The following is a 12,388-nucleotide window of genomic DNA, read 5'->3' on the forward strand; positions in this document are numbered from 1 at the left end:
ACATCACTGCTCTAGAGGAGATCTGCATGGAGGAATGGGCCAAAATACCAGCAACAGTGTGTGAAAACCTTGTGAAGACTTAGAGAAAACGTTTGACCTCTGTCATTGCCAACAAAGGGTATATAACAAAGTATTGAGATTAACTTTTGTTATTGACCAAATACTTATTTTCCACCATAATTTGCAAATAAATGAATAAAAAATCCTACAATGTGATTTTCTGGATTTTTTTTCTCTCATTTTGTCTGTCATAGTTGAAGTGTACCTATGATGGAAATTACAGGCCTCTCTCATATTTTTAAGTGGGAGAACTTGCACAATTGGTGGCTGACTAAATACTTTTTTGCCCCACTGTACATTGGGTACCAGTACTGAGTCAATGTGGAGGTATACGAGGAAATTGAGATAAATATTTACAACACATATAGTTAGGGGCAAAGTGACTAGGCAACAGGATAGTTCATGTTATTTGTGTGTCTTTGTGTGTGTTTGTTCCACAACCCAAATCAGTTCCTGGTTTCAGCAGTGGTTACAAATATAATGGGAGCCTATTCAGAATTTAGTCTAAGTAATTCAATAAAGCTGTCTCTAGAGCAGTGTTTACCATCTCCAGTCCTCGGGTACCCCCAACAGTATACACATTTGTTTTTTTGTAGCCCCAGACAAGCACACCGGATTCAACTTGTCAACTAATCATCAAGCCCTTGGCAGTGTTTCTGCAACTCGGTCTTCGCGACTCCAAGGGGTGAACTGTTCGTTTTTTCCCCCTAGCACTACACAGCTGATTCAAATAATCAAGTCATCGTTCATCTTTAATTATTAGAATCAGCTGTGCAGTGTTAGGGCAAAAACCAGAACTTGCACCCCTTGGGGTCCTGAGGCCCGAATTTGCGAAATACTGTAAGATGAGTTGAATGAGGTGTTTGTACGGGTATACAACAACAATGTGTATGGTTGTGGGTACTTGAGGACCGGAGTTGGGAAACACTTCTCTAGGGAACCCTTTATATATAGTTGGACTGGAACTAATCTGATTTTGTTCCTAGGGTAGTGAGTATCTGTCATCAGAATTTGTGGTGAGGATGGTTTCCACTTGCACACGCAACACGCACGCACACAGTTAAACAGAGGGCATTGTCCATTGTCACAGCACACTGCTGGTCCATGTCTGGGTAATTGTGTTTGATAAGCATCACTCATCATCATGAGATTCATTACATTCAAGGAGTCATTGCTTCCTGGCCATTGACACATTGACGTCATCACAGTGTCTGCTGCTTAAATTGAAGGGAAGAATTCATGAAATAGCCTTGTTGAGGTCTACCATTTTTAATAAACCATCATGGACTATAAGTCATGTTAGAAAAATACTAGAGTCAAGCCAATATGTTCAAAATAAAGAATGCTTAAGAGAGAGAAGACCTGATGGGAATCACTCAACTATGCAAAGGGTTTGACATTGCATAGTTTCTCAGCAGCTTTACAAAGTTTCCATGATATTGTTTATGGAATGTTATGCGATAGGAATATTTGTTAGATGAGATATTGTCTATTGGCAGCTGCTCCTTATTTGATTAAGGCTGGCGTCTGGTCTTGTCGTCCCTACCGCCCTGCAGTCCTGGAGGTCTCCTCTCACTCTATTTATTTATGCCAATAACCGCATTCCCCCTCCAGCCATCTACTGACTGTCTCAAAATGTCACATTATCCATACTAAACAAACTGGCGTCTTCCTACCAGCAACAGTATTATTTGTTTTCAGTGTCAAATGCATCACCTAACTAAAAAACTTTATTTCTTTATTTTTTTCTCTCTCTCTGTCTCTCTCTCTCTCTCTCTCTCTCTCTCTCTCTCTCTCTCTCTCTCTCTCTCTCTCTCTCTCTCTCTCTCTCTCTCTGTCTCTGTCTCTCTCGCTGTCTCTCTCTTTCTGTCTGACTCTCTTTCGCTCTCTCTCTATCTCTCCCTCTCTCCCTATCTCTCAGGTCTGTCCCTGGACCACCAGGCAGTGTCAGCTGCCTCCCGTGTCCGTCTGTCTGAGAGAGAGGAGGAATGTCTTTCCTGCTACCTGAGGGCCTGTGACACCTCTCTCGTTTACCTGCAAGAACTCGACAAGGTGTGTGTGTTTTTGTTGGGTGTTTCTACCCCCATTGCAGATAATACATGTTATTTCCTGATGAAAAGCAGCACAAAACTACTTGGTGTATGTGTTTACTAACGGAAGTTTTTACTGTTGTGTTAGCAGATGGTGGTCAACCCTAGTTCTAAAGCAGCTAAGACCGGTTTGGTCCCTCTACCACTGGACATTGACCTGGGCTTCTTCCAGCAGGCGGCTCTACAGAGTGCATACCTGTGCCTGCTGCATAGGGGGTGAGTCAATGGCCCAGTAGAGCAGTCAAAGATGGTGGAGGCTTCCCCTCTTCCGTTTTGGAACAGTGCATTGTGATTTCAGCAAAAGCGAGTGGCACTATTGTTTTTGACCAGTAAGTGTCAGTATTGCACCTCGGATAGGGCAGAGTTATTGCTTGTAGTGGCACGATTGAGCTCCACTCATTTATACTTAGGTGGAACCGCTCTGAATAACCCCCCCCCCCCCCCCCCCCAGGCTTGAGAACAGGTGGACATGTGTGCGAAAACACTATTTATCCCTATCACAGATTTGAAGGGATGATTAACAATGTAGGGACAGAATGGGACTGATGCTGTCTTAGATCTACCCATATGATATCTCGCTCTCCTCTCATCCTTACCCGTATAATACCCACGTGTTTAGTCCATCAGTCTCACCTCGCTCACTGGTATGTCTGTTGGGACTGTGTCATACTCACCTGTTTCTTTTCATGTTATGTTATCTGTGTTGTTCTAATTGTCTGCATATTCTGTTAGCGTACTGCAAAGTTGCCTAGGAGCTAGGCGCACGGCTGCCCTATCTGTCAGCGCCATTTTCTTCAGAGAGAAGAAAAGGGCGCCAATCTGCTGACGTGTCTCAAACCCCGTTCGACATCATTCTCACTTTGCGAGGCCTTTGTCGCTGTCAGCTCAGCTGTTTGACTTGTTTCATTGTTGCGTCTGTCTGTCTGTCTGTCTGTCTGTCTGTCTGTCAGGCACCTGGCCCAGGGAGCCCACCAGCTGCGCAGGGTCCTCAGGGTGGTGGAGTCTCGAGGCTCCCAGAGCTTCAGGAAGGTGAGAATAATGTATTTTATGTTTACGACGACGCGACTTGACTAAGTCAGGAAAACGGTCCTGGCTCTAGTTAAATCCTAGTCGTGTTCTGTGGCGTTACGGTACGTTAAACGTGTCTCATAGGCTGCAGCGCGGAAGCTGGCTGAGGTGTTGCTGAGCTCGGTGAGTGAGGACAGCTACTGGGCGCCCATGTCTCTCCCACCCTCCGCCTGGCTGCAGAGAGAAGGGAACGCCGGCCCAAAGGATGCCATGTACCCCTCTCCCAAACCACCCCAACGCTACAGTACTGACAGGTCGATAACTCCTACTTCTCTCCTTCCTTCCTTCCCCTCTCTCTCTCTCTCTCTTTCTCTCCCCTCTCTTTTCTTTTCTATACATGTGTAGTCCCATTAATCCACTGGTATTACTCAATCCCCATTCAACATTAGCACTGGCTTGAGAGATTAGCTCACATTCCCCTACAGTGAGGTTGTGTGTACTCCTACTGAACCGTTGAGCTTAAATAGCCCCAGAGCATCAATAAGGTCAAAGACAGGCCTCCCTAGAGGCCGAGGCGTCCACTGTTCCATTCATACAAAACCCACACATAGAACATAACTTGTTCTCGCCACGTTCTGACCTCGTATTGGCTAGGAGCTCTGCGGCTAAGGCGTTTATCCATGCTACTATAGTGCTCGGCGATCAACGGTATACTTCAGCCACCTCTCCTATAGAAGCACACGTACTGTACATTGTGTTCACACTTCCATTGCCTTTTTTCCCCCCCAAGGCTCCAAGATGTCGCACCGAGACCATTTCAATTCGGCTACGTCTCCCATGCAAATTGTCGAACTTCGAAGGCTTTGTCGGGGACCTACCTTTGGCCGTTCCGCCATCTCTACGATAGGATCTTATGGGTCTGCGCTATCCTCAAGACGATATCAAACCCTACACCCCAGACAACATGCACGAGTGAGAATGCACTCAGGGAAATCAATTGCAGATTTGTTGTCATGGGTTACTTGTTTGGAAGTGCCCTGACAGTATCTTGCAATTGTATCTTTAGTTGGTACATCATGGGCTCAGCCAGAGGGCAGTTAAGATGAGCACATGCACAAATGTGTACGAGTGTACTATACGCGTGCACGGGCGTGTGAGAGACACCTGAGAGAGTAGTGTACTATGGTACTGTCGGGTTGGTCGGAGGGTTGTGTTATATCACCAGAGCAGGTGAAGTAGAAACAGGACGCTCCCTGCGATCTAGCCACGGCGCGGGGCATTTGCGTGACGTGTCACTTCCTGCTCCCGTTTCCTGTGTTTCCCTGCAGCGTCTTCTGTCCCCAGGACGTGGTTGAGGAGGCCGTGCTCCTGCTGCTCATCACAGAGTCTACGGTGAGACAGCCCTCCCTCTCTCTCTCTCTCGCTCTGTCTGTCTGTCTGTCTCTCTCTCACAAATGTGTGCGTGCACGTACGTACGTGTGTACACGTTTGGTACATGTGTATGTGCCTGCACATGAGAGATACCTGAGAGAGCCAACTTCCTTGGTCCCTCTCCTTTTTCTCTGGCACTTTTCCCATTCCTCCCACCCATCACTTCGATGTACAGTATCTCTCTCTCTCTCCCTCCCTCTCTTTTTCCCCCCTGAGTCTATATCTATTACTGAAATGTCTATGTTTACCTTGACATGTGTTGATTAGACATTCTTGTGGATATTCTTGTGCCCTCCCCTTCATCTACAATGTGCAGTACGTAGATTCTACGTTGATCTCAAAACGTATTGACAGGAGTTAGGCTGGCTTTCGCTAGTCCTGTCTATACAGGTGAAGGAAAGGACACCTGCAGATTAAGCCACTTCATAGGCCTTCTGCCGCAACAGCCTTGGTATGAATCGGATCCTAGACAGCTATGTGATCCCCCCCCCCCCCCCCGCCCCCCTAAAGGCCAGCGGAGACGCAGTCATCAGCCGCGCCCCCGACCATAGGGAGGAGCGGGAGACCAGTCTGCAGGACGCCACCTCTGTCTACGACCTGCTGAGCATCGGCATGGCCAGGAGGGGGCAGTATGCCATGCTGTCTGAGGTAAGCCTGCCACGAAAAAACACTGGAGGCCAAAGTACTGAAACCTAACTAGCTACACAGTGTGAAGGGAAAGCTTTGCCTCTGACAACTGTTTCATGCCCTTGTTGTGTCGTACACTTTCGAGCAGGTTTAGGGACTCTCTCGCTCTTTCTCTAAGATAATCTCTGTCTCTCTCACCCTCTTTCTCTATTCCTCTCCTTATTCTCTCTCTCTCTCTCTTTCTCTCTAGCTTACCCAGGCTTCTCTCTCTTTACGTTCAGGTTGGCAGCGTTTTTTTCTCCAGGCGAATGAGAGTGAGCCTCACTAGGCCAGACAGGTGAACCCTCTCACATGTTGGGGCCCATGCAGGGTACCACTAGTCTTGCTAACAACACGTCGCTGGTTATGTCTGTCTGCCTGACTGACGTCGTTCCTCTCAAAGGTGTCATGGCGTGGGCCGCTAGTCAAATGAACATCTAACCCTCAACCTTCAACCTCACTCTCCTTCAACAATGTGGGTTGATATCTCAAATGCGTGTGTGTGTGTGTGTGTGTGTCCTCCAGTGTCTGGAGCGGGCCATGAAGTTCTCATTTAATGAGTTCCACCTCTGGCACCAGTTGGGCTTGTCACTCATGGCATGTGGGAAGGTGAGCTCATCGCACACACACACACACACACACACACACACAGACACACACACACACTATCCTACTCTAATCTGGCACTACTACCTGCGCGCAAGCATATGTAATCACTCATCCTCTAAATGTTGCTGTGAGGTTGTGTGTGCGTTAGTCAGTAGAATGCGTGAACCAGAAGTACTGAGTGATGACGAGAGATGAGGAGTGTGACAGATCGAAAGATCTGGAACCGTCCCGAGTGAAACAGGAAAATTGATCTCCTCCCCGGCCTGGCTGCCTGCAGGATGAGGTGACACCGCAGATCAATGCAGAACTCTGGAAATAGGCTGCTCCCTATAAGGATGGGGGGGGGGGGGGGTCTGCTTCTATTTAGGGCCAGGTGTGTGAGTTAGGGAGCGAGAGAGTGTGTGTGTGTGTAGTGCATTGATGAATGACCTATATGACTCCCTTTCTGTGTTATTCTATACAGAAAGTAAATATGCGCGTGATCTATGCTCCTGTTATATCAGTAGACTAGATTGTCTCTGTCTACACTGTAGGAGAGTGTGCGTAAGCATGAGTGTGTGTGTGTGTGTGTGAGACGACTTCTCGACGTGTCAGTGACCATGCGTGTGTGCCTGTGTTTTACAGGGTGTGGGCGCCGTGTCTGTGCTCAAGGAGTGTGCCAGGATGAGACCCGAGGACCCCTCACTGCCCATGTTGGCCGCCAAAGTCTGCATCGGCCAACTGCACTGGGTGAATGACACACACAGTCTCTCTCTATTTCACGATACCTTTACACGACATGCTATGCATACCATCCATACGGGCCGTCGGTCACCATTCAGAATCGCCGCCACCATTATTACATAACCACGCTCCACACGAACGCCCACCTCCGCCCCAACCACTGTGATAACCAGCCTAGCAATGCCGGGCCTGTTGTTGATCCAGGAGGGGGGTAGTGTAGGATTAGGAGACGCATGGTGGCATGGCAACAGAGGGGCTAGAGATCAGATGTGGCTGGGGAGACTAAGGAGCTTACAGCCTTACAATCACAATAGGATACTATGGGACCAAAGAGCAACACATTACACATCTTGACCCTTGGAACTACGCATTTGCACTGTATTGTCTGGGAGTCTGGGACTTTGGGACTAGAGTCATTCGAGGGTCTTTGACCCCTAGTTTTGACCCCTAGTAGGAGTGGAGTGACCAATAGGGATTTGTGTCCGACTGTGGAATGTTATTTTTATTGTTGAAAGAAATATATATGATTTTTGTTGCATTATTTGATTGTAAAAATTACATTTAGGGAGTTTAATAAGGGAAAGAAATCCAAATGTTTTCAATATTATTACGCTGAACAAAAATATAAACGCAACATGCAACAATTTCTAAGATTTTACTGAGTTACAGTTCATATAAGGAAATCAATCAATTGAAATAAATAAATGAGGCCCTAATTAGGCCCTATTACATGACTGGGAATAGAGTGGCTGTGCAAAGTTACTGGATATTGCCGGGAACTGGAACAAGCTGTATTACACGTCGATCCAGAGCATCCCAAACATGCTCAATGGGTGACAAGTCTGGCACATTTTCAGCTTCCAGTATTAATGTACAGATCCTTGCAACGTGGGGCTGGGCATTATCATGCTGAAACATGAGGTGATGGCGGCGGATGAATGACACGACAATGGGCCTCAGGATCTTGTCACGGTATCTCTGTGCATTCAAATTGCCATCGATAAAATGCAATTGTGCTCGTTGTACCATAACCCCACTGCCACCATGGGGTACTCCGTTCACAACATGGACATCAGAAAACCACTCGCCCACACGACGCCATACACGCTGTCTGCCCAGTACAGTTGAAACTGAGATGTGTCCATGAAGCACAAGCATTTCGCTACACTCGCATTAACATCTGCTAACCAGGTGTATGTGACCAGTACAATTTGATTTGATTTGAAGAGCACACTTCTCCAGTGGCCATCGAAGGTGAGCATTTTGTCCACTGAAGTCGGTTACGATGCCAAACTGCAGGTCAGGTCAAGACCCTGGTGAGGATGACGAGCACGCAGATGAGCTTCCTGAGACGGTTTCTGACCGTTTGTGCAGAAATTCCTCGGTTGTGCAAACCCACAGTTTCATCAGCTGTGCAGGTGGCTGGTCTCAGATGGTCCCGCAGGTGAAGAAGCCAGATGTGGAGGTCCTGTGCTGCCGTGGTTACACGTGGTCTGCTGTTGTGAGGCCAGTTGGATGTACTACAAAGTTCTATAAAACAATGTTTTTTTTAACACTGTTCTACAACAGTATGCTTAAACTTTTGAAGTATTTGCTTTGCTAGACCTAAAGCATAATGTTTGCTTTTTAAATGTTGTTTTATGTTCTAAATCTAGAAAAACATGCTAACGGAATTACCCCTGGAGCATTTAATAATGCATATTTGAATAATCTTATTTTAGTATTAAACAATAAAACATTTTTTTAAAAATGAATCACTGGAAAATATAAACAAACTGTTGAGATTAACATGATTTAAAAGCTTACAAACAGGGTTGTCAGACTATTTTAAATGTCTTGGGGGAAAAAAATGATATTTTTTTTGTGACATTTATGTCATTAAACGTTATCTAAAAACGCGCCAACTCCGTTTTGTTTCATATTCGCATATGTTGTAGCTTAGATCCTAATTTGACATCATCTGAGTTGGGTCATTTGTGTTGTGCCCGCCATCGGTAGAGACACAACATGCTCTTGAATAAAGGAGCACCTTTATCTCCTAAATGTTTAGCCATTTCCATGGGCAAATATCTTTTGTTTAAATCAAAATGGACACTGTCAAAAAGGAACTCAATTCAAATGGATATATCCCATAATAACATAATGGCTCTCTTCCTTTCTATTGTATGGAACTTTGTTGATAGTGTCCGTATTCTGAGAAAGAGAGGGATAGAGAATGAGGAGGAGGAGGATGAGGGAGGGGAGAGATAGAAAGAGAGAGGAAAGGGGAGGGGGAACAGTCAGGGAGAGTCTAAGCAGCTGTCCTGCTGTTCTGCTGGCACCGTGTCAAAAGCAATTCACCGACCCCTCCCCATACCTCACACTGAGTGACACGGTTTTACCTCGTCCCAGCTCAGCCACACGGGGGACTCTAGTGCGCTGTTCTTCACCTGAATCTACAGTGTCCTTAAACTAACCACACACTGCCCACGATACAGCCCTTCAGACTATACAAACGCTCTATGCTATGCAAACACAAAAGCTCACTAAACAAGACAATCCGAAACCAACTGAACATGCCTTTAAATCCTTGAGCTCACAGTTGAGCTCACAAGGTTAGTAAGTACTTCAGCAGACCCATACCACATCGGACTGTTATCTTTGCGTGTATCTGTGTGTGATAGCTGGAGGAGGCTGAGGCCCTGTCTCAGAGTGTGGTGTCCATGGGAGAGGAGGCTGCAGAGTTCCTGTCCCGTGCGTACCTGACTGTGGGGCTGTGCTGCAGTCTGCAGGCCTCTGACGGTAAGAGACACCACTATGAGCTGCTCTACGAGGCAGGATTGGTTTCCTCTAACAAACGGTGGCCCTTGTCCCGATTCACCGGGAATCCGCCATTGAGAGAACCCACGGAACTCACTTGTCCTGATAATCCACACTTTCATTAATTGGCCTTCCCCGTCGCCTGTGCAGTATTTCATTCAGAGGTGAATTGTGTCGGAATGAATATGAGTTGGTACTCACAAAGGGCGACTAATATTTTCAGGATTCAGAACTGTGCGATAAATACCGTAAACCTCATTATAATCCACCATGAAAATGTCGCCCAAAATGCCTTGTTCTCCACTGATGGATTTGTCCATCTGTACCTAATCTCTCTCCAGCCACTCTGAAAGCTGATCGGGATGGGTTCAACAGACGAGCACTGCAAAATCTGCATAAGTACGTACCAACCTCTCTCTGTCAGTCTAAGTAAGTATCCTTTGCCACGAGGCTTGGCTTGTGCAATTCAGAACGGCTCATAGGAGCAGGAGCCCATCTCCTGTTTCTGTAGCGCGAGGCAGCTTGATGTACAAGTACACCCCCTGGACAGGACGCTAGTCTATCACAGGGCCTTACCCCGAATCTATCTCCTTAATGCTGAATGCCAAGCAGAGACACATCGGGTCCCATTTTTACAGTCTTTTGTGTGACTCAGCCGGGGATCAAACTCCCAACCTTCCAATCTCAGGGCGGACAATCTAACCACAAGGCCACTCTGTCAATCTAGGTTGGTCTTAACCTGTGTGTTTGTTTTTATAATTAGCGTACACTACAGTTTGTGTGTTATTCTGCATTGTCATTGAGTGTGATCTCTCTCCTCTGAAGAGCCCATGCACTGGATCCCCATGATGCTAAGATTGCTCTCTACCTGTCTCTCCAGCTGGCTCTTGTACGCCAGGTCAGTCAGCACTGCCACACACACATATACTGTAGTACACACACCACTACGGCTCCTCATAGTGGTTCTCCATCTTCTGGATCTTCTACGCAGAAGTTTCGGTTTCTCCTCTCCCCATTCACTGTGGGTATGTGTGTGAGCAGGTGGCAGCTGCCATGGATCCCCTGCAGGTGGCTCTGTCTCTGCGTGGGGACGACCTGCACTCCCTCCACCTACTGACCCTTCTGCTTAGTGCCCAGAAACACCACCAACATGCCCTCGAAACCCTCACACTAGCGCTCAGCCAACACCCTGAGAACTTCAAGTAGGTCGCCACTCTCCTGTATCATGGAACTGTGTGTGTGTGTGTGTGTGTGTGTGTGTGTGTGTGTGTGTGTGTGTGTGTGTGTGTGTGTGTGTGTGTGTGTGTGTGTGTGTGTGTGTGTGTGTGTGTGTGTGTGTGTGTGTGTGTGTGTGGGTAGAGAGCCTAACTCTGGTGTGTGTCACCCAGCCGGGTGCTCTGGAGGCCCAGGCCCAGACCTCTGTGTGGGGATAGGGTGTCTGAGCTCCTCACTAGAGCCACACACACTCACTGAAGGCCTTATTTAGATGTGCCAGACCGGGCATCCGCACTGCGCTGAGGAGTCTACCCACACACCCTTACCCTTTTCACACTGCCGCACTGACCCCAACTCTTCCATGTAGGTTGGAGTTGCAGTACTCCCTCTCTCTGAGAAGCAGACAACATTATGCAGTAATAAAAAACCACAGACACACATTAGTCGACCATGCAATTGGCCCATGCCACAGTGTTGCTATAAGAATAATATGCATATTTGAAAGCCACATGGTATTTTGAGTATTTCGCAGTGCCACCTCACCCTAGAGTCTGCAATAATGATCTAAGACATGTTCTTCACAGCACGACCATTTGGGGTCAGTGTTGGTCTCTATGGTGTCAAGAAGAGAGGGGTACAGTGAAAATAGATAGCGGTAAATTAATGATATATAGAGACAGGTAAATAAGGAGATATGGAGTCAGAGAAGGACAGAGCGAATCAAACATTGTTGCATTTATATCGTATTTGTAGCAATATATATATATATATATATATATATATACAGTGCCCTGCGAAAGTATTCGGCCCCCTTGAACTTTGCGACCTTTTGCCACATTTCAGGCTTCAAACATAAAGATATAAAACTGTATTTTTTTGTGAAGAATCAACAACAAGTGGGACACAATCATGAAGTGGAACGACATTTATTGGATATTTCAAACTTTTTTAACAAATATAAAACTGAAAAATTGGGCGTGCAAAATTATTCAGCCCCCTTAAGTTAATACTTTGTAGCGCCACCTTTTACTGCGATTACAGCTGTAAGTCACTTGGGGTATGTCTCTATCAGTTTTGCACATCGAGAGACTGACATTTTTTCCCATTCCTCCTTGCAAAACAGCTCGAGCTCAGTGAGGTTGGATGGAGAGCATTTGTGAACAGCAGTTTTCAGTTCTTTCCACAGATTCTCGATTGGATTCAGGTCTGGACTTTGACTTGGCCATTCTAACACCTGGATATGTTTATTTTTGAACCATTCCATTGTAGATTTTGCTTTATGTTTTGGATCATTGTCTTGCTGGAAGACAAATCTCTGTCCCAGTCTCAGGTCTTTTGCAGACTCCATCAGGTTTTCTTCCAGAATGGTCCTGTATTTGGCTCCATCCATCTTCCCATCAATTTTAACCATCTTCCCTGTCCCTGCTGAAGAAAAGCAGGCCCAAACCATGATGCTGCCACCACCATGTTTGACAGTGGGGATGGTGTGTTCAGCTGTGTTGCTTTTACGCCAAACATAACATTTTGCATTGTTGCCAAAAAGTTCCATTTTGGTTTCATCTGACCAGAGCACCTTCTTCCACATGTTTGGTGTGTCTCCCAGGTGGCTTGTGGCAAACTTTAAACAACACTTTTTTTGGATATCTTTAAGAAATGGCTTTCTTGCCACTCTTCCATAAAGGCCAGATTTGTGCAATATACGACTGATTGTTGTCCTATAGACAGAGTCTCCCACCTCAGCTGTAGATCTCTGCAGTTCATCCAGAGTGATCATGGGCCTCTTGGCT

At 46.4% G+C, this 12,388-nt stretch overlaps 1 protein-coding gene across 2 annotated transcripts in view; it reads left to right on the top strand.

The window, feature by feature from the left end:
• The window catches only part of LOC139381795 (tetratricopeptide repeat protein 7A-like), a 44,533-nt gene that overhangs the window by 10,828 nt on the left and 21,317 nt on the right, over positions 1–12,388 (top strand). The window contains exons 5-16 of one of the 2 annotated variants that reach the window (XM_071125560.1): positions 1,982–2,112; positions 2,239–2,366; positions 3,101–3,179; positions 3,303–3,472; positions 4,487–4,550; positions 5,100–5,237; positions 5,781–5,864; positions 6,489–6,593; positions 9,251–9,368; positions 9,728–9,785; positions 10,212–10,284; positions 10,428–10,588. In XM_071125560.1, the coding sequence (XP_070981661.1) occupies positions 1,982–2,112; positions 2,239–2,366; positions 3,101–3,179; positions 3,303–3,472; positions 4,487–4,550; positions 5,100–5,237; positions 5,781–5,864; positions 6,489–6,593; positions 9,251–9,368; positions 9,728–9,785; positions 10,212–10,284; positions 10,428–10,588 (1,309 nt within the window). The remainder of the gene's footprint in view (positions 1–1,981; positions 2,113–2,238; positions 2,367–3,100; positions 3,180–3,302; positions 3,473–4,486; positions 4,551–5,099; positions 5,238–5,780; positions 5,865–6,488; positions 6,594–9,250; positions 9,369–9,727; positions 9,786–10,211; positions 10,285–10,427; positions 10,589–12,388) is intronic. The other variant, XM_071125561.1, reaches the window with a different exon arrangement.

This window comes from Oncorhynchus clarkii, chromosome 23 (genome assembly GCF_045791955.1).
Source record: "Oncorhynchus clarkii lewisi isolate Uvic-CL-2024 chromosome 23, UVic_Ocla_1.0, whole genome shotgun sequence".
In the NCBI taxonomy this organism is placed as follows: domain Eukaryota; kingdom Metazoa; phylum Chordata; class Actinopteri; order Salmoniformes; family Salmonidae; genus Oncorhynchus; species Oncorhynchus clarkii.